The 21,803-nt window shown below is 43.2% G+C and overlaps 1 protein-coding gene across 2 annotated transcripts in view; it reads right to left on the bottom strand.

Annotated features, from left to right (window-relative positions):
• Window positions 1–21,803, bottom strand: part of lnx1 (ligand of numb-protein X 1) — a 51,564-nt gene that overhangs the window by 14,087 nt on the left and 15,674 nt on the right. The window contains exons 1-3 of one of the 2 annotated variants that reach the window (XM_015040629.1): window positions 19,933–20,706; window positions 6,244–6,491; window positions 2,334–2,489 (exon numbers count right to left, since the gene is read on the bottom strand). In XM_015040629.1, the coding sequence (XP_014896115.1) occupies window positions 2,334–2,489; window positions 6,244–6,491; window positions 19,933–20,024 (496 nt within the window). In that variant the 5' untranslated portion in view covers window positions 20,025–20,706. Of the gene's footprint in view, window positions 1–2,333; window positions 2,490–6,243; window positions 6,492–19,932; window positions 20,707–21,803 lie in introns of those variants that run through there. The other variant, XM_015040628.1, reaches the window with a different exon arrangement.

Below are 21,803 nucleotides of genomic sequence, written 5' to 3'. Positions count from 1 at the left end.
TTTTTTTTTTTGCAGTTTCAATTTTTTTTTTTTACTTTAGAACAAACTTCATGGCCCCAATTTAACTCCATAGATTTATAACCTACAATCCCTATCAAATACATTCAAGTTTGTGGTTGTAACATGGCAAAATGTGAAAACATCCAATAATTTCTAAAAAGATAATCTTCTGCTGTAACCATGGTAATGACCAACTCCAACACACATTGATGGAAAGTCAGCATGTATCTGGAAGATGTACTTGCCTCCTCCCTCTGGCTCTTTCTTTTCCCCTGCATCCTAACCTTGAGTCTTTGTGGTCGCTCTTCTGGCCAGAGGCTTCGCCCAATCACTAACAGAGACATATTCCTCATCTTATTTGAAAAATGTCTCTCTCCTCGTATCCCTCAGTGGACCGTCTCCGTCTCCAGTGGAGTAGCCTTGGCGGTTCGTTCCACTCAGCGCTGCACTTTCTCCTTTCCAGAGTCAATATTTTGTCTTTATCACAGCAGATTGCTCCAGGGGTGCAGAGCACTCTCACTGGGACCCTGGAGCTCTTATGTAACCTCTTTCTTTCTCACCAGCGCACACTGTTTGAGTTTCTCACTCCATCTCATTATTTCTACAGCTTGCACGGGGACATTTTAGTGCAATTATTTACACTTTTATATCCTTTTTTTTTTTAAACAAAATCTGGATCCATCTTTTACCGAATCTTTCTCTACTTCACTCTTGCGTTTCTGCATCTCTCTCCTGGAGCATTCAATGAATATTTAATCCATCCTCAGCGTCCTCGGCGATGGCCTTTGAGAATCATCTACTCCCGAGTCGTTTGTCATTCATCATTCTTGCGTGATGCCATATTACTTCTCCAGGTCCCGCCGCGCCGCACCTCTAACTCTACATAACGCTCCATTACGGTTGACTGCATTTCTTCCACTTTGTCATGAAAACGCCTGAGCTGTGGATATTGCGTTGTATATTGTTTTCTTTTCAGTGTGAAGGGTTATAGATGTGCGTGTCATGAGCGTGGCCTGCCCCGCTTCGCTACTTTTACAAGGATGATTCCAGTCAGAAGGTGTGGAGGGGTGGATGACGGGATGCAGGGTCACCAGCTGCGTTTCCATTGACTTTAAAATTGCGCAGATTAGAATTACGAAAATAAATTTGGTTAATAGAAACAGGATGATTCTTAAAAAAACAAAACAAAACACGTTTTTCGAGCGTTTCAAAGTTTCTGCACTAATATAATAAGGTGGTTATTCGACTCTATCAAAATTATTATGTTTTGCAAAATTGCGTTAGAAATACTTTTATTGCATCACACAAGTCATGTGATCAATAACCAGATGTTGCTATATGAAATAACCTCTTGCACTACTTTTCTTTATTATCGCGCCTCTTTTTATTTTATTTTTTTCTGAATTTGCCTTTTTATACTTTAAATCGATAATCATCTAAAAATATTTATTTATCCGTATGACCACTTTTGCATTCCTTTACTTTATTCAAAAGCTGAGGTCTAAATTGAATACATTTGAAACTGTAAGTTTTCTAAGTTAGACTTTTTGATATTTTGTTGTTACTAGAGAAAACAAAACTTCTTTTTTATCTTTTACTCTTTATCGAACCTTCAGAACATTGCCTTTAAGCTTGCAATTATTTCCCCTTATTTCTCCCATATTTTGGTGGCGATGTATCATTTATAATGTATATTTTATTTTCAGTGTAGTCTATATTCTATTCTTATCGCCAATTAACAAAAAGAAAAAAAAATACTGACGGAAAAGACATAGGACTATGTTTTCTGACGACTCGTCGAGTGAACAAACTTATTCACGTGTGATTTTAATTGCGTTTCTTATTTAACGGAAACGCCACGATTGCCACATGGTGTTCCCTGCGACATTGGCGGAGTACCGGCAAAGTTTTGCTGCCTACGTTTGTGACGGAAACGCAGCTGGCGAGGATGCTGGCGAAGAGGCGGATGATGGAAAAGAACAGCAGAAGGTGGAGAGGCCCGTCATCTCCAGTGACCTCGGCTATACCATCACTATGCAAAATGCCTCAGGCTGCCACTCTCTGCTCTGATCCCTCTGTGGTGATGCACCAGAGGCCTTTATGCAACGTGTGGCTGAATTATTCAAGAAACATATGCTTCTGCTGTTGCACCCAAGCCCCAAAGCCATGTCACCATTCCTCACACAGCTGATTGAACATGGCAAATATAAACATTTGGAGCCACATGCACTTCCTGCTCCCTCTGGAACTCTCTCCAGTGGCCCCTTTTTTTTTTTTTTTTAGGAATCATGATTTAAAAATAAAAAAAAATAAAAAAAGTTTCTGCTCCATACCTTCCGGCGGCACGCTGGAATTCCTGGCATTGTCCCGCTCCTCGGAGGTCTCGTTGCTGACCGCAGTGCCGCTCTTGGTCCTCCGCAGAACGCTGAACGCCCGGTTCAGTCTCCTGAAGGAGCGGCTCCTCACTGAGGAGCGGTCAAAGTTTCTGACTGCAAAAAAGAAGAAAAGAGGGGGGAAGAGTAGACAGGGTCTTTATAAAGGACTTGCAAACATGCCTGGACACGTCTGACTGTGGCTCCAATCAGAGTTCTCCTGTCTGAACATGTTCTGACAAGTTCTGCAGAGGAGCTGAAATACCGGTCTGAAGCAGGTCAGGAAAGTATGCATGACTTTTAGAGCAGTGACTGTAGGACTTCACAGAGAAAAAACCTCCATAAATACATAGTTTCACTGCTCTATTGATGCCCCGAGAGAAAAGGGTCGTATTGATTTTGTCTACAGGAAAGTAAGGCTGTGAGCCTCATCCATCTCTGTATTTTCTAAAATGAGATTTGCAGAACTGATCCTTTCAAAACTTTCTAGAAAGGGACATAAATGCTTGAGTTTGTGTTTGGTTAGCTGTGTAAATGAGAGAAAAGAGCAAGTTTGGTACTATTTCCTTTTAATCTTACAGACTTCCTGTTGAACACAAGCGCTTCCAACTGTACAGGCTGGTCTGCAGGTGCATTTCAATGAATTATAAAATGATTCAAATGTTAATTTATTTAATTTCAAGTGCTGATTTCTGTTTCTATTTTTGATGATTATGGCTTACAGCTAACAAAGAGCCAAAATGTAGTTTATTTGGCACAATGCAGCAACTGGCAAGTCATAAAATTATGATTAGGATTTAATTTATGTAAGACCCTAACTTTCTAAAAAACAGATTTTTAACACTTTTTTTTTAATCAAAAAATGCTTAAAAAACGTCTCTGTGTCAAACCAAACTCTATATATTGAAATGTTTTAACCCAATTTCTGTAATAAATGACATTTTCAATGGCATCCTAACATATTGAGAAACTCTTGTATGTGTGGCCATAGATGATTTCCAGGACAAACCGGCACCATGAAAAAGAAAAAAAAAAAAAAACAGAAGGACATGTCATAATAGATTTTTTTTTTTTCATTCTTGTGCTTTTCCCAAAGCAAACCAAGTTTGAGACCCTGAACCCGGTTTGACAGGCCTGTCGACAGAGTTGAATCCTGGTGTTCGCAGCACCAGCTGTTCTTTCTAAGCTCTGAGTGGCAGGAAAAACACGCCCCACTCCTGCCCCACTCCTGCTGCTAATATCAGCAGTTGGATCCCGCACAAGACCCGAGGACTGTTGGTATTTCCAGTTTGTTTTGGTGAACAACAAACGCCCGACTAAAGTTAAAACTGGCCTGGGATATTAAAATGAATGGTGCTACTGTGGCTGCAGGGTATTTGAAATGATTAATCAACAGTTTCATGTGATATTCTTTTTTTTTTTTCTTTTTTTCCCCCCAGCATCAAAACAGCCTCCCTCCTCTCCCCAACCATCTGTTACCTTCAGAGTTTTTATTAATCCATCCATATCCGTCCGTCGGTGTCATCAAACAGGCAAAAGTCCATCCAACTCTCCAAGTACGTTATTGGCATGCAGAGTGTGAATGCATGCCACTGGAAACAGAAAAGCTTACCTAATATTGGACGCCACAGGAATCATTTTGGGTATTGTGATTTTTCCACACAGTGAATTTAAGATGACTAATCAACAAATGCAGCTGTGGAAGATATTTGCTTTTTAAAGGGGTAGTATTACGTGTTTTCCATGCACGTAGAACCATGTTATAGCACAATACAGTAATTATGAACTTCAGTTGCTATGCATGTTTGAGCATGTATAACTCAAACATGCCTTAAAAAATTTAGCAATTTTGGGCCTCTGTCTCTTTAAGAAACTCCCACTCTGTCTCTGCTTCAGCAAGTCATCACAACAACCTTTCTCCTTTAAGCCGTTTACAAATGTTCTTCAGAGCGATGGACTGAGAAATAGTTCAGCAGTAGGCGGAGCTTTGTATGAATGGGTGGAGCTTTCTGGAAATAGGAGGAGCTTTGTGAGATGAAGCGCTTAGGCGCCTGCGATTGGTTGCCACGGGTGATTCAAGGATTTCTCAAACATGCATGAAAGAACTGCAGCAACGCTCCAGGTATATTTTTGATGAGGAAATAACATTATATCATAATGTAAAGCTCCAAAAAAGGCTAATTTTACATAATACCGCCCCTTTAATTTTCATCCAGCTACATATGCTGTGAAGCTTTTGCAGTTTCAACAAACGCTGCTCTTTTTTTGCCAAGTGGAGGAGCTTGTTTGACTTTTGTGGGTCTTAAATTAATAAAGCCTGTCTGAGTACCAGGCATAGCTACACAGTTACACAACAGCAACTGTGATGTAATACAATATGGACTGGAGCAACTATGTCCAACTCGGAGCATCGCAGAAAGACTTTGATTTGGAGAGTGGAGGTAGACAGAGCCGCTGGCCCAGCTCCAGCTGCTCCAGGAGTGGAGGCTCCGCAGCGCCGCTCCCTCCCTCTGCGGCCCCAGAGAGACGCGAGGGCTTCTGACAGCCGCATTATTCTTTAAAAAGCGCCAGCGGCTGCTGGAGCTGACAGCTTGTTCAGCAGTTGCAGCGCTCGTGGAGATGGCGGCGATGGTGGTGGGGTGCTCAGCTGGCCCAGCTTAAAGTGCTGCTGCAGCGTCATTTGGCGTCCCCGGCTCTTACGTTAGGACAGCAGGGAGGAACTCTCACGACCGCCTCCCGGTAACACAGGTGGAGGGTAAAAAAAAAAAAAAAAATGGAGGGAGTGCTTCGATCGCGTCACCACACGTTATCACACGCTCGTGCCGGCTATTTTTAACCCGCCTCTCATTACCGTTCTCCTTTACAGCGCAGTGTTCCTGCCCTTTCAGTGACTTCCTCTCTCTGTGTGACTTTCTCTCTTTGTTTCTCTGCTCGTTTCCTCAAATGGAATTTTTTATGGATTTGTGAAGAGAGAAAAAAAACCCAAAAGAGCAGGGGAGCTAATTGGTTAATAGGATTTCTATCAGAGGGCATTAGAAAGAACAATTGTATTTGGGAGCGAATGAGTGGCTGGGTAAACCGCAGCAGTAAATACATGTTAGATTGAAGATTACTGCCGTCTGCTTTTGAGTCGGTACAGTACCAGGCAGAAATATTAGAAATATTAACTTCCTTTGAGCCGTTTACACACTTTGTCATCTCACAGACACAAACTTTAATGTATTTCATTGGGATTTTTTTATGTGATGGATCAACACAAAGGAGTGGAAATCTGTATGTTTTATCATTTTTCTTTCATTTTATCTATATATTTCAATACATATTCAAATTCAAACACTAGCACCGTGTCATTCTGAGCACGGAAGTGGTTGCATCATGCTAGGGAGGCTTTAGCTCAGCACGGAAGATGGTCAAAGTTGATGGGATGAAGGAAGTATGTACGTGGTAAATCAGGATAGTAATACATGTAGGTGTTAAAATGGCCCAGTCAAAGTGCAAGCCTCCATTCTTGAAACTTAAAAATTAATGTCTTAGCTTGAGTCGTTTAAATATTCAACATTTTTTGCCTCTAAATGTTTCAGAGCTGATAGAAACTTGCAGCTGCATGAACACTGTTCAGGTTTTAGTTTGAAAGAAAAAAAAAAACAAAATAAAAAAAACATCTATTCTTTCCTTTGAACTTCAAAGCTGTTGATCAATCACACAAAAATCCACAATAACAAAAAAACACTGAAGTTTTCAGGTCCAACATCTCAGTGTGGACTAATACATTTGTAACACGCTCTGTCTGGGTAAGCAGATGAATCACACACACACACACACACACACACACACACACACACACACACACACACCCTTTTCTCCCACTCACTCTTCTTGGAGCTGCTGCGAGCGGCCAGGCTGGTCATGCTGCCTGACTGGCTGTTGTCCTCCATGCTGGGGTCGAACGCCGGGTTGACCAGGCCGGGTTCGTCTGAGAGCAGCGCCACGGCGGCGGAGGCGGGGCCGTCGCTGGGCAGCGTGGCGACGGTGAGCTCCGACGTGCTGTCTGTGCACTCGCCCTCCTGCGAGCGGCGCTTCCTGTCTGCGGAGAGTCCATAGTGGGAGGCGCCTTTACACCTGCAAACAGGAGGAGAGAACGACTCGTTGACTCCAGGCTACAGTAAGACTGTTACTTTATATATCAGATGGAGAAGTTGTGAAAAGTTTTGTTTATAGTTGGGGTTTTTTTTTAGACCCGGGCTTTGACTAAGCCATTCTAACACCTTCGATGAAGCCATTTCATTGTACATGTAGCTGTATGTTTAGGGTCGTCGTGCTGCTGGAAGGTGAACATTTACCTCTAAAGGGCGTCCCAATATCAAAATGCTGCGACTACCACGTTTAACTACAGTAGTAGTTTGTCAGATTAAACGTGATGAATTTAGCGATCCGTTAATCGCTAACTGGAGCACACAGATTTGTTAAACCGTGTTTGTCTGACATCCAATTAAAACTCAATGGATTTTGCGGCTTATCAAAACATGAAAAAGTCAGAGGAGGACTCCTCTTACAGGGCGCTGCATGTGGATGGAGCAGTGAGACCTGACGATGCGTGGCGGCGTATCCGCACACTGAACCTCATGTGGAGGCAGTCGGAGTGAAAACGAACTGATTTCTGCGAGCATTTATCGAAAAGGTCAGATTATGAACAGAGATGCGAGCATTTCCTCCAGGCGCCCTCTCACAAAGACTACTTATCTGACCTTATCACTCAAACAACACACAACCTGTACACCAAAATGGGACAACTTTTCTTTCTTTCTTTCTTTCTTTCTTTCTTTCTTTCTTTCTTTTTTTTTTGTACTTTGACATTGAATCCAGATCGCATCTCTGTGGAGACCTCCCACGGAAGTCACTTCAACAAGCTACTGAGAGAGAACTGCGCTCCCGGTTGCTTCCTATTTGTAACCGCATGCAGACGAACCTTTCTCAGTGGCACCGAGAAAGAGCGTCGCTGACAGTCAAACGAGTGCAAACGCAAGAAAACAGCCGCTGGTGAGGAGGAGCCGACATTGAATCTGAATGTGGAACAGAAATGGGTTTGTTTGTTGTTACTCAGAGCAACAAATCTAATTCTTCAGCTCCAGATGCCAACATCACTCCGCCACACACACTGTATCTCCCGCGCTCATATCAACGCTCGCTCGTCCATAAAAGGCTTTACACTGTAACAACGCGAAACTGCGAATGTTTGTGTGCGACTGGAGAGTTTCCCTGCAGGTCGGCGGGGTGTTGTGTTGCGTTGTGTTGTTGGGAGAATTTCCCTCCATCTGTAAGCCATAAAGGCTTCATCAAGGGGCAGGAAAAACTCTGCCTTGTCTCTCCGGCTGTCTCTGCGGAGACATCAGCGCAAACATTAACTCGGTTTTAATGAGCTGGATCCGACCCAGGCTCTGCTTCACCGGTAGCTCAGACGAGAATTTAAAAAATTAATTTAAAAAAAAGTAGTGCTGCACTTTTTCCCTCCTGCATCCAAAGATGAAAGGTTACGTAAAAATGAGGCAAAATGACAAGAGATTACTTAAGTGTCGCAAAAAAATAAATAAATAAAAAGGAAGAAGAATGTGAGCTTTGGAGCCGTTGGAGCAGAGTTGGAACCGTGGGGCACCCAGTGGGCGCCACGTCACCAGAAGCAGCGTTTTGTCTCCATTACAGAGCTGTCTGAGCAGGTCATGCTCTCTGTCCACGTCGCACGGGGAAAATCATTTCACCTAAAAACACGGTCCTATATCTCAATTGTAGCCACAAGTCGGGGCGTCCAGTCAGATATAACATTACACAAAGCTGAAGTGCCTATCGATCGCTTTCACTCCGCACTCGACTTCACGACATGCTGCATGTGTGTGTGCCTGTGTGTGAGACTCGATCGCTCTTTAAGTAAATTGATAACTACCAACAGTGACATGCCACTTAATGAAGTGATGCGGCCCAATAGATCGATATTTGAACGGACAGGCAAAGAGAGGGAAGACGTTTTAGCCGAGTCACTGTCGGAGAAGATTTAAAATTGAATACCTGACTGAATTTTTGTTGCGTCTCATAGCAAAATCCATTATGTCCAGGGTTCCTACACAACCTTACAATGTTTGCAAAAGTATTATTTCCTTAGTCTGGGTAATCATGTACAAATATGACTTTTTTTTGGCAAGCAGGGCGACTAAAATGCTAAAATTTGTTGTGCTTTTGTCACATTTTGCATAATCAGAAGCAGCTTTGTAAATATATTAACAAACTACCTCAATAATTTAAAGTGTTGGTATGTGAAGATGTGGAGGTAATAAAACAAATCTGAGATATTATTGTTTTTGTGTAATATCTCCTTTTCATTTTGGGTTGTATAAAAGATCGCCAATGTCATCAACAGACAATGTATTGATAAAACTACCCATTAACCAAACTGTACAAATAAAAGCCGTCTCCATGTTTGATTAACATGTCAGTCAACATTTTTACACATTGATATAATTTATGAAAAACAACTTTGATTTGATTGTGTGCTTAATATTCAAGCACACAATTGTCATTGCTTCAACTCTAAACTACAGACGGCCACATAAAAACTTGTGGTGGGCCAGATTTGGCCCCAGGGCCCCGAGTTTGACACATGTGTAAAAAAAAAAAAATAAACTGGACCTCTGGTATAAACTGCTTTTCAAATCTTTTTTTTTTATTGACCTAACAACATAAATAAACTTTCACCGCCCCATAAAAACGTTTTAACAGCGATTTCATCTAGTTGGCTGATTTAGATTTCTGTTTTTTCTTTGCAGTCTGACTTTTCCAATTTTGACCGATTCAGATTTTAAAACGTAAAAACATGTGCTGCAGGTTCTTTGATAGTAGTTTTGACTCCAGCAGTAGTACATTGGAGCATATTTTCTTTTCAGTAAACAAAAAAGAAAATTCATAAAACTACTACATCTCCATTCCTCTACCAGTACATCAGCCAACAACATTTTACCCATCCCCTATGAATTATTAACTTCTTCAGCTTATATTTTCAGTGTTATGAACCTATAAAGGGGATAAACAGAGTCGGATATGAAAAGACACACTAAGCGGGTTGTTGTGCTTTCTAGCAAAGAGGCAATAACAATTATGTCCGAATTTGGCCTCTATGTTATTGTTTTTAATAGTGTCCATATTTTAAAATAACTATACTGGTCAACAGCCAAAAAAAATTGTCTGAGTTTTTTTTTTAGCTGCTTTAGAGTAATTTTGATGAGCTGAATACAAAAATCAAGTTGGTTTTGTTCAGTCAGGTCAACTTTCTGAGCTATGGAGCAACATGAACATCAAAATGCACAACTTGTTCTTACGTCTGGACCAGTTTCAATGAGTGATGACCAGGAGATGAAGACGTAATGTTCAATTCACATCTGCTTACCCTTATCAGTGTTTATTATACAATTTACAGAAATCCAAGTCTGCAATATTTAATTAATACATTCTGTTAGAAAACAATTTTTCCCCCTAAAACCTGCTTTGGATGAGAAAATGAACTGATAATGTCACAAAAAATGTAACCAATTTAGTCAGATCAGATTTTTCTAAATCAAATAAAACAAAAACCTGACCTGATGTGGATGTTATTTTTGGATTCAGCGGTACAAAATAGTCCTAATTTGGTTGGAAAAACATATTTAAAGTATTTATTTCGTAACCAAGCGAAATAAAACCAAAAACTGCTGCCATGTGACTGGAATCAAAAAAACAGGGTAAAAAAAACAAGATTTTTCAAAAACTATCTCTGCTACTCAGCAGGACAAACCAAATATGGATCCAACACATCCTGAGATGTAAAAAAAAAAAAACATGTTCCTCTCTTTATGCATAAACAGCAAAAACCTTTTCTAATTTGCCATTTTCTTGTTATTTTGTCAGGAATGATCACAGAGATTAGAAGGGGCTCATTAGCACCGCTGTGGCCTTTACTCAGTTATCACATCATCTCTCCAAATCCAAGGATCCGTAGCGAGATAAAGAGCGGAGACACGTGCTCATCCTTCCAAACGCTCCTTCCTCCGCCGTCTCCTTGTCCCTGTACAATAACAATTACCCATAAAGCTTTCAGTGATGTAGCGGTCTTCCCTCCCCCCCTCCCCCCCTGGCCTGGAACACAAACATGTTGTGTTCTTGCGATGTGCTATAAAACACCAGCTCACCACTCATCAAAGCCTGTGAGATTCTCCAATCCTCTTTAGGGGTGAGTGGATTATCCGTTCTAACCCAAATACACGCTCCGCTCCCTTACTGCGGCGGACAATCACGTTAGTTCGCCCTCCCGTTGAAATGCAAATTACCCCACTGAAGCGACGACGGCAGCTCAGGTGCTAAGTTTACAGGAGAAACGCTGATTTCTTTTATTTTTTGGTTTGTTTGGACTCAAAAACAACGTTTGCTTCGTAGTTCTGAACAGGTTCTGCGTGACGTAAACGCGCTACCCGTCTCCGTTCTGTCCCGTTACTTGTCGTGTACTAGTAGCGACAAACCACCTGATTGTGATGCAGCCTGGCTTTCATTTGGGTTCTTCAAAAAATATTTCCAGCAACATACAGTGTGTGTGTGTGTGTGTGTGTGTGTGTGTGTGTGTGTGTGTGTGTGTGTGTGTGAAAGGCTTTTTGAGGCATGTGTTGAGGGTATTCTTAGAACACTAATGAACGTGGGGACATGCAAACACAGTTGGAGATTTATCCACTCATTAGTCAGTTTAGAGCTCCAGGGATGGTTGTTGTTTGCAGCTCAGATTGTCTTAACCGAAACAAAACAGAATATGTTTTTTAATATTAAAAAGTAAAAAAAAAAATGTTCTCAAGCCCGTGCTCGGTATGTACAAAATGCGGTACGGAAAAGGCAACGCTGGGAAACAGGCAGAATTTATTAGACTTCAGCGTAAACCATGCTGTTGCAGAACATCTGATCTGCCTGATTCAATGGGAAAATACTAATAATCTCTCTCAACCAGCTTTAGGGTAAGACTCCATTGAAAATCTTTTATAATGTTCTAGGTATAAAAAACTGAACTGGGTTATGGGGAAGAGCGTATTGCTATGAAGCAGACAAGCCGCGTTTCTACAAGAACCCTTTCCTAGAATCAGGGTGGCTTTCTGGGGTCATCGTTGTCTCTGTACACTTCTACTGTAATTACTAGACTAAAAGCAAAAAAACACACTGTGTCCCTCACCTACCCTCAAGTTGTTATTCTCATCTAACGAAAGGGCAGCGCCTGCCATGATGGCTGCAGCCTCAGGCACCTGTCTGCCCATGTCTTATGTTGTTTGTCTGTCTTTCTGTTTGCTCTTCGGATGGGCTGTGCTGAAACGAATTTTGTTGCGCTTCTGTACTATAATAAAGGCTGATTCTGTAAGTACCAGACCAAAAACAAATTATAAGGGCAGATATTTACCTCTGAAAATGTAAAAGAATCCAGTCAGACAAGTTTAAACTGTAAACTTGTCTGAACGTTAACCGGGTCTGAAATCCCCGACGAGTGCTGACAGTCAAAAAAAAGAAACTACTTCAGTCAGATTCATATTTTTAGCTTCATGCTGTTTGTGTTCGGAGGCACAAATAGAAACAACCACACCTCCTACAGTCACTAACAGAGTGGAAGTCATGTGTTTGTTTGTGTGGAGGATGTTTCTTCAGGACACGTCTCTCTGGCTTCATTTGTTAAATACCAATGAATGTCATAGACTTCCTCTGAATTGAAAGTGATTATAATTCAGTTTCATAGTGTACACACTGTGAAATGATCAGCAGCTACGACTGAAAAACTAGGCAGTAGCATCATTACTGCAAAGGGACGACATCACAGAAGTCTGCACTGGCAAAATCCCTTCGTAATTTGTTCCAGTTAAACCATTCTGCATTGTTTCACTGACACTATGTATAAATCATAAAGGGTAATCGCTGTGTTACAGCAGCGACACCAGCATCTGCAGTGACAATCAAAACAAACACACTTACACATATACTCGTAAAGTTGGCAAAGAAGACTGCTACTGCCAGTTGGACAATAGTGGTTAAAGGGAATGTTCAGCATATCTGAAATAAGCATAATTTATTTATAGCTTACAACCTGTAAAGCTGTTCCTTACTACATATAAAACTCTCCTGGTGTCTTCATTCAATATAAATCCAAACTACGAGGCTTGTTGAAGAGGGACTTAAAACCAAAGCTGATTTCTAGGACCTTGAGACAACTCCAATCTATAAAAAGTCATTGTGGTTAATGTAAATACTACTTCATAAGCCTTTAAGCTGATAGCCTCTGTTTATTCTCTGTGTGAAAAATAACTGGCTTGTGCAACACAAACATGACGATGGTTAAAGGATCGTAAAATTGTGTTTGCATAAGAGGATTCTGAGGTGGGAGTTGTTTCAAATGGTAGAAGTTCACTTTGACCTTTGCTCCCGTCGGTCAAGTCGTCACCTTCAGCCTTAAGAAACAAGAAGTGCTAAGGTGCTATGAGGGTTATCTACTGCTGATAACGAAGCCCTGGTTCAAACTATTCTTTTAGGTTTGATTAAAGGAAAACAGAACGATTGAAGCCAGAGCGACATAAAGACACGGTAATCCAGTTAATGATGAACCAGGGGAGTGTTAATCAGATGATGCGCCCGTGTGTTGACTGGATCCGCCTGCTGTGAGGGGTAATCCCATCTGCTGCATGATCTGGGATTGGGGGGGGTCAAGACATGGGAGGATGGAGCAGTCAGTGATGTGGAGAAAGACAAACTGGCTTGTCAAAAATAGACTTGCACAGTGAAAGCCAGGAGCCGTTGGGTGTGACTCCTCATCGCCTTTGAAAGCGACTGCGTGCCGAAAAGAAAAACAAAAAGAAAAAGTGTGGAGCTGCAGATGAACCTGTGTGCTGAAATTTTCCATTGTGCTCCGGTGTAGCAGGGAGCAGTCGGACAGGTTTGGCACGCTTTATGCAGCTGATTGTTTTACGGGCCCAGCAGATAGGAAGTCAGCTCTGCCAGTAAAGACCGGCCCCAGAATCCCTGAGTCATCTTTTTCAAGCCAATCAATACGGGTGATCATCAGTTGAGCCCTGGACCCATGAAGAGGCCGGAAGGGTATTTATGCAGCAGTTTACTGTGTCAGTGTCTGGTTTCTACTAAGTAGGCAATCTCTTCCCTCTCGTGTCGAGAGCAGAGCAGACGCAAGCACCGATTTCATTCTCTGCTGCCCGGCTGAACTGGATCTCAAGCGCACTGATGCGTCTCAACACTAGGACATTTGTTTCCAACGCAAATGTCCGCAAATCTTTGTCTATGTTCTGCTGATGTCGAACAAAACAACAACACAATTTTGCAATTGTGATGTTTTCATTAAATAAGACATGACATTAAAATTAGGAGTGACTAAGCTTATTCACATGATAAATCATTAGAAATCACGGCAGCGATGGGTGTAAACAGTTATACGAGATATTTTGATAACTCAGCCATGGCGCTAACGAACATTGTCTTAGGCTTTGGAGCGTCAACTCCTTATTCTTGGAAGTGTCCAGCTATGCAGAGTTTTCAATGACACACAACTTCTTATGAACTATGCGATGGTGTGAGATCTCTGGTGGAGCCAGCTGCACATTGTCTGAAAAACCCCAAGCAAAAACAAACTACAAACCATGAAGAAGACAACTTCCTGTCGTCTTCTTTCTAGTTTTTGGTAGTAGTACCATCTGGCTGTTGATCATGTGACGTGTATGATGCAAAAAAAAAATAAATAAAAGTGTTTCCCTTGCAGTTTTGCGACATACATCTATTTCAATGTCTGGAAAACCACTTCATTCCAGCACAACAACCTGGAAAACATGAGTTTTCGAAATTGCTATTTTTCCATTGAACGAATTTCATTTTTGAAATTTGAATTTGTGCAATTCTATAGTTAATAGACGCTCAGCTAGAGGCCACAGAAGTCTCAAAGTAGTGATTTTCTCTCACTGAGATGCCAATTGCTCTAATTGTCATTTTCAATACACCACAGTGTAAGATCATAGGAAATCGCGTAGAGAATCCCTATGTAGTCTCTGTTCCCATGATGCTCTCTGCACCTAGTAACCTGCATTCTCTCTTTACCACACCAGCCCACGGCAATGGCTGAGTTTTCTCCTTTCCCATGCCATCCTGCCTGCAACTCAGCCCGACCCAAAGCCCCAGCGGTCCGCAGGGCGCTGCTCACATGAGAGATTAACTCTACGCCCGCTCTCCCCTCAGCTGTCAGTTACGGTCTGCTGCCCGCCAGGCGAGCGCATACTCAACCTTCCTACGGATTAGCCTGCTGCACACACAGGGTTGAGGAAGTTGTTTCGTCCTTCCTGGTGTCAAAGCCTTAGAAACCCCATAAACTGCAGCCATTCTTTGAGCCAGCGAGAGGCAAAGGTTAACGGAGATGCAGTCCACACATCCTCAGTGACAGGTCTGAGAAAGTAGGCCGCTTGACGTGAACGATTCAGCGCAGATTTGAGCGCGTGCTGCATTGCGCAAAACAAACACGTATCTAAGTTTAGTGAGGCGCTTTTCCTACAACAGAACAAAACTCGGTGCCATCTGTAAGCCTTTTCTGCATACCCCACCTCACCTTGCTCCTTGTGCCGTTTTCTGCTTGAACAGTCAGTGACACATCTGAGAGGAAGGCTCTGCTGAAGTAAACACTCTGACCTGCTGTTCGCTTTTGCTCATGAATAAATGAATACATATTTCAACTGTTCTGTTTCACAGAGTACAGTGTTTGCACGTGTACATGCTTTACATGATTCCAGATGTGTATTTTGGCCTTCTGTTTAATTTTACTTCATGTAGTTTTTTTTGTATAAAAGCATTTTGACATGTCCTAGTAGTGGAAACACAAAACTTTAACGTGTTTTGATCAAATGTATTTAAGTGGATCAGCACAAAGTGGTGCAAAATTGTGACGTAGAAAGAAAATAATGGATGTTTTTTTTATTTTTTTACAAAAAAAAAGTGAATGTGGCATGTATTTTTTTAAAATCTGTGTCAGTTACATCTGCAAGTTGCTTAAGATTGTATAGACGCACATCCAGAGACTGACATTTTTGCCCATTCTTCTTTGTGAGTCATACACAAATCAGTCAGAGTTTGTATGACAATCATTTTTTGTTAAATTTAGACAAAGATTCTCATTTGAACTTTTCTAGACTTTGACTGGGCCAGTCTAACACTTTGATCTGTTCTAAACCATCTTGTTCAGATGATGTGGACCCTTTCAGATCTCAGTACTGAAATGGAAACTCAACCAAAGAACCCAACATGGATCTGCTGAGGTCACAGACTTTCAGAACATGAAGACGGAATTGTGGAACCAAAGGGAAATGGCTTCCACCTTGAGGAACTTAAACATGCTGCTTGATGTGGCCACATCACACAATGTGCATGTAGCACAAAGAGTTCAAATTTAGCAAGTACGTCTGTGTCTGTTTTTTTCACATAAACTCCATAAAGATTTTAGGGTTGAGAACAGTTTTTGTCCGGAAACTTTAACGTGACATGGTATCATTTCCTGTTTGCTAAGTGCCTCATTGCGCCCGTTGCATGTTTTCTTGTTTGACTCTCTTTTTTTGCTCGTAGACCTACTTGCTCAGCGTGTGCTCATGCATAAATAAGCACTCCCATGACACATTCACAGAATTAGCTTCATACAAGCAAAGGAATAATTTACTCTTCTTTTCCTTCTACTTTCAAAGGAACTCGATTCTTCATTCCAGCCCCTCTCCCGCCGGCTTCCAGGTATTTTTGGTTGCAATAAAACAATGTGAGCTCCAGACACGGGGAGCAGGGATTAATACGTAGCCCAGACGAAAATCTAATTAGCGAAGCCTCCCCCTGCCCCTCGCTCCCCGCTCACCTGAGTCAGACACGAGGCCGGACCGGACCGGGTCCGGCCGACGTGGTGCCCTTCCTTTGATTTCGGTTCACCCTACCACTCCTGATATAAACAAATGGTCTGCATTGTTCAGACTCAACGAGCGCGCGGCTGCCGGGGGCGGCTAATCCTGTTAGCACGCGCCCGAGCTGAAGATGTCCGGACGGCCGCTGGAGCTCGCGCTGATCAAACGCCGCGCAGATGCGGGCTGAAAGGACGGAGGCTAAGCTAATCGTGGCGTTTAAGACGTCTCAGCCACGGCTCAGGAGTGAACTTAGATTAATCACGAAAGCTCTACAGCGACGCATCGTCTGTGTCAAAGGAGCCAAGGGGGGGCTGGAAGGAAGGGGAAGGAGTCCAGCGGAGTTTATGAGTTGGGAGTAAAAACAAATCCCATAAAGCAGGAGTCTCTCTCTCTCTCTCTCTCTCTCTTTCTCTCTCTCTCTCCATTTTGTGCCTGTGCTGCGTTCTTGTCGGCTGGTGCTGACAAAGGGGAAGCTTTTTATCACAGAGAAACGTTTATTTTCACCTCACGTTGTAAGTTACATCCACACGACTGTATGGGCTGCATAACAGGCTGCTTATGTTTTGGGGGAAACAGAGACTCTCTCTATCCCCCTCCCCAGGCCTCATGCAACATAATCTAACTGTAGCAATCACTTAACACCAAACAGAGAGGCACAGTGAAAAGAAAGAGAGGGAAGATGAAGAAAATGGAGGAGGAGGCCGCTTCTGCGCAGGCAGAGCTGGAAGCTGCCGCTGCTGTCAACATCGTGGATAAAGACGAATGGTGTGCCACTGCTCTCCAGCCAGGCAGAAAAACACCACGTCCGCTTTTGTCCACTCCCTGTTTCTCCCCATGTCATGTCATAATCAGCAAAAAAAAAAAAAAAAACTCCCCTAAACGCTACACACAAACTGTCAGTACCCACCCCCCATGTTTGAGGGTTTAGCACAACGCAAGCAGGCCACCGGACGGGTTCATTTGAAGTCATCGGAAAGTGACAACATATTGGGGGATGCTGGGTGCCGTCGTCATGGCAGCCATACATATGGCCAGATGGAGGGAAGTGATCTCTCACCCTCCTGTCTTCTCTCATCTACAGTAAGCTACCTTCTGCTGCGCTTCTCGTCCACTTTATTTTCACCCGCCCTCCTCTCAACTCAGTCCATCGTCCTCCTTTTCCATCCTCGCTTTTCATCTTTCCTCAGCCTTCGTTGCTGTCCAACCACAGGCTCCCCGGTCTTTACTGCCCCAGAGGGGGTAATTCTGCACGTAGACAAGCATAAAAGAAAAAAAAAAAAAAAAAAAAGGGGGATTTGAAAGGCGCCCCATTGTTCCAGCGTAACTCCAGCAGTTTGACGGCGTGTTTCCGTCAAACTGAAGAGGAGAAGTGCAGAACCGGCTCTGGGATCAGAGTGCTTTGACTTCCCATGGAGCTGCTGAACGTAGTCAACATTAACTCCCACACAATGAGAGTCTGGGGGCCAATACACAGCTCACAACAGCGTTCAGACGGGGAGAGGAGCCAAGAATGAAAGCACTTTGATATACAGTTCAGAGACGTGAAAGGACCTATTAGATGGTCTGTTAATTATTCAGGCAGACTAGAGTATTGAAGAGCAGTCTGCATTCCAGGCAAATTTGCAGGTATGAAAAATTGGAAGATTAGTTAGTTTTCTCTGCTAAACAAATATTAAACCACTGAGGGCTGTTTCATGTACAAAGATGTGAACTCAAAATGCTGCAAAGCTGATAGAGGGGGGGGAAACACGAGTAAGTTGCACCAGTGGGTGTGAGTTCGCTTTTTGCCACCCATTACTGGGGTGTATCTTTTGGCATGAAGAGGCATGTGACGTCATCTGGCAATGTCAGGTGTAAACCAAGGTGTAAACCAGTGTGTTCTTTGAGTGAGCCTGACATCTTTGTTTGAGGCTCTTATTTTGTAGTAATAAAGGGGATTTCTAAACTTATCAGGATGGCTGATGACCTTCCGTTGCATAAGCGTTGCTAATGTCCTTAACTCTTTTAAAGGGGCAGTATTATGTATTTTACAGACACATAACGCCAATTTTTACCACAACCAAGTGTCTATGTTACCTTCAGTTGTTATAAAAATGCTTTATAGCAACATTTTTTACCAGCATTGCACTGAGAAGTAGCTCGTATAAAGAGCTCAGCAGATTCGCAGTTCCACATGGTATTTGCTAATTGCTGCCTGCTAGTCTGAAGGAGCCGAGACTGTCGCTACGAGGAGGAGCTTTGTGGAAATAGGCGGTGCTTTGTGAGAGAGGAAACGCTTGGGTACCCCTGAGTGGTTGCCATGGGAGACTCAAGAATTTCTCAATCGTTCGTGAAAGAATCAAAGCAGCACTCCAGGTATGTTGTTTGATGAGTGAATAATATTATAACATGACGTAATGCTCAATACAGTAGATTTTACATGAGATCCCCCGTTCAGTAGAAAATAAACAATGACAGATGAGACGAATTTGTAAAAATATGACAGGCTAACCATTAGCCGCTAAGAACACAATGAAATTATAATTAGCTTTACTGGCACTAAATTAAAGAGCTACTTTACAGTTTTCACTGAATCTGGATTGTATTTGATCAAACGTGTAAATATAGATTTAAAACACTGTGACTGGTCTTACTAAAGATTGTTTAAGCCACAGTTTAAGGGGTAATGAAACCTTTTAGAAACAGAAAAATGGAGCATTACTGATACTTCTGACCATCAAAACCACTTTAAAAGTAGAGAAAAATAAAATATAAACGTTATTTGGATGAGTCAAACATGGATGGGTTCATTTTACACTCTGTTTATACATTTTTTAAAATCTTTGTGCTTTTACTCTACATCATTAAAGTCTTAACTTGTCAGCTAAATGCATTAGTAAACCATTTGTAGCTTATTTATGTAATATTACAGTTTTCAAAGACACTGTAAAGCTGACTGGAGAGTACGGTGAACCAGCCAATGTGCCTCCGCTTGTGTTTTTGTTGTGTTTTGTTTTGACAAGTTCCCCCGCGTCGAAAGCGACGTTGTGCACAAAGATGTAAACCGAGAACGGTGGACCGTACATTTTTAATGCCAAGGCGAAAGTCCCTTCCCACAGACACGAGCTCTAGTTACAAACATCCGAACCCTCGACAGGACTCAGCATCTGCGCGCGCGGCGCTCGAAATCCACAATTCTGTGCAAACGCATGCTGACACTCCTCTGCCCACCCCACCTCCACAGCCCGGTCGATGCCAGTAGTTAGGCGCTCGCTCGCAGAGAGAATTACAGGAAGGGGAGCGATGCCCTGCTGCAGTGTCGCTCCACAGCGTCCGGTCGAACCCGTCCTGGATGGCGCAAAGCTCTGCCTGCTGGTTCTGCTGCATCCCAGGCTGGACCACGGCTTCCAGCAAAACCCCCCAAAAGCATCAGCAGCATCAGCAAACCACCGACTCTTCATGTGACGAACCCGAATGTAAACACCGGTGGAGTTCATGAACACCCAGCAAGGGTGGTGAAAGTGAGAGAAACAAGCAGATGGATGGATGGATGGATGGATGGTTGGTCAGTGAAGGGGGTGGGGGTGGGGGAAAGGATGCAGGATGAGTCTTGTACTCACAGTTCAGAATAGAGGATGTGCAGGTTGCCCAAATTGTCTGTGTAGTTGGCCGGGCTGAGCCAGGGCAGAACCAGGAGCAACAGAGCCTTCATGGTCAGCCGTCACCCGCCCCCCCAACCCCTGCTCTCTGGTCCCTGAAGCTGAGCCTGTCTCCCCCTCGCCCCCACCGTCCCCCTCCAATTCTGCGACCCTGGCCGTTCTGACCCCCCCTACCCCCACTCTCTCTCTCTCTCTCCCCTCACCACCCCGCTTCCCTTCAAACAGAAGCGCTCTCAGATGTGATTTAATCCTTCACTTCCTACCTTTTCAACTCCCTCCCCCTCTTACTCTGCTCTTCCCCTACTTCTCTACTTGTGTCTGTGCGATCTTCTTCTTCTTTTCCTCTTTCTCCTTCTTCTTCTTCTTCTGCCTCAGGCTGGCTGCCTGGTCATCTCAGCTGCAGAGCCAAGTGGGCAGGTTGCCAGAGGTTGAAGACAGAGCAGAGGAGGAAAAAAATAAAATAAAAAAATCAGCCGGAGCAGGTGCAGAGAAGAAAGAAGAGGTCCCGGTTGTGGCAAAGGAGGAAGAGGAGAAAGTGCAGGAAGAAGAGGAAGGGGAACCCATACAAAAGGTGGCACATTTGGAATACAATTTGAGATGTGCAGCCCCTTAATCTGCTCTGGGCACTGGCGAGTTGTAAGAGGATTTGTGCCCGTATGCACTGTGAGCGGGTGTGCGCGCGTGTGTGTGTATGTCGGAGAGAGAACGGTGCAAGCTGTGACTTATACTGCAGCAGAAACCACTAAAGAGAGGAAAGAGGGGGTTGTGGGGGGGGATGGCGCAAACCAAAGCAGAGAAGGGAGCGGGGGGGCGTACTTTGTACTCCTCTGATTGGCTCGGCCACGTTCGCAGGCGCTCGGATCCACACACACTCACACACACACAGGTGCCGGTTCCTGCATTCACCTCCCCCTGCCCGTGGATGTATCGCTCCTGCAGGGCTGGGGGGGGGAGAGAATATGTTGCTTTCCGTTGCCTCACCCCTGGTTTACAGCGATGGACTGCTCCCAGTGCAGCAGATTGGTCTGATCGCTTAAAAGAACCTGCCTACAAGTGTGAAGGAGGAAAAAAAAAACACAGAGAGAGAGACAGAGAGAGGCAGAGTATGGCCAACACACACCGGTAAATCAATATGCTCTGCTGGGAGGGGGTGGGTTTGTCAGAGTGGCATGAATGAGAAATATGAGGATAAAAACGAAAGGATGTGAAGCGTGTCTGTACTAAACCGAGGGAATTCAAAAAGGTCTAATCTTCATCTTCACATTTTAGAGAGGAAAACTGAGCAAAAGACCGGAAGCTGGGTTAAAGCCGCACATCTTGGTTTGACCGATCAGGTAACCAGGAAACGACTGGAGGAGACATACATCTGCTGACAGTGTTAAGTATACCTGGCAGCAACTTAAAACTTCAAGAAGATGCATTTTAGATAGAAACTGAAAGGATGTTTCATCTCTCTTGTCTATTTCATTTTAGCTTCATTGTAGTTTGCAGAAAAACAGCAGGGAACCATAAAGCTAAAAGGTTCTCATAGACTTAGCATCTCCGATTGTGATCTTATTTGAGCACTTTTTTGGATAAAATCCAGTGGAGCCATTTGTCTCTAGTGGTTGCTTATGTGAAGGTCTCAGGTTTGTTTGAGAGAACAAAGGCAAAACAACTGGAAAACCCCAGAATAAATCACGTAGGTCAGGAATAAATCTACCAAGATGTTTAAAACAATATTCCAAGCTTTCAGCATCTGACATGGAAAATGGATCCGAAAAACACCATGTCCACACTAAAACATACTGGTGGCAACATCAGTACCTTCAAAAGGGAACAGGAAAGATGGT

The sequence above is a fragment of the Poecilia latipinna genome, unplaced genomic scaffold (genome assembly GCF_001443285.1).
Source record: "Poecilia latipinna isolate Pla-1442-1.1 unplaced genomic scaffold, P_latipinna-1.0 Scaffold520, whole genome shotgun sequence".
In the NCBI taxonomy this organism is placed as follows: Eukaryota; Metazoa; Chordata; class Actinopteri; order Cyprinodontiformes; family Poeciliidae; genus Poecilia; species Poecilia latipinna.
This window is presented reverse-complemented; position numbering and strand designations above follow the sequence as displayed.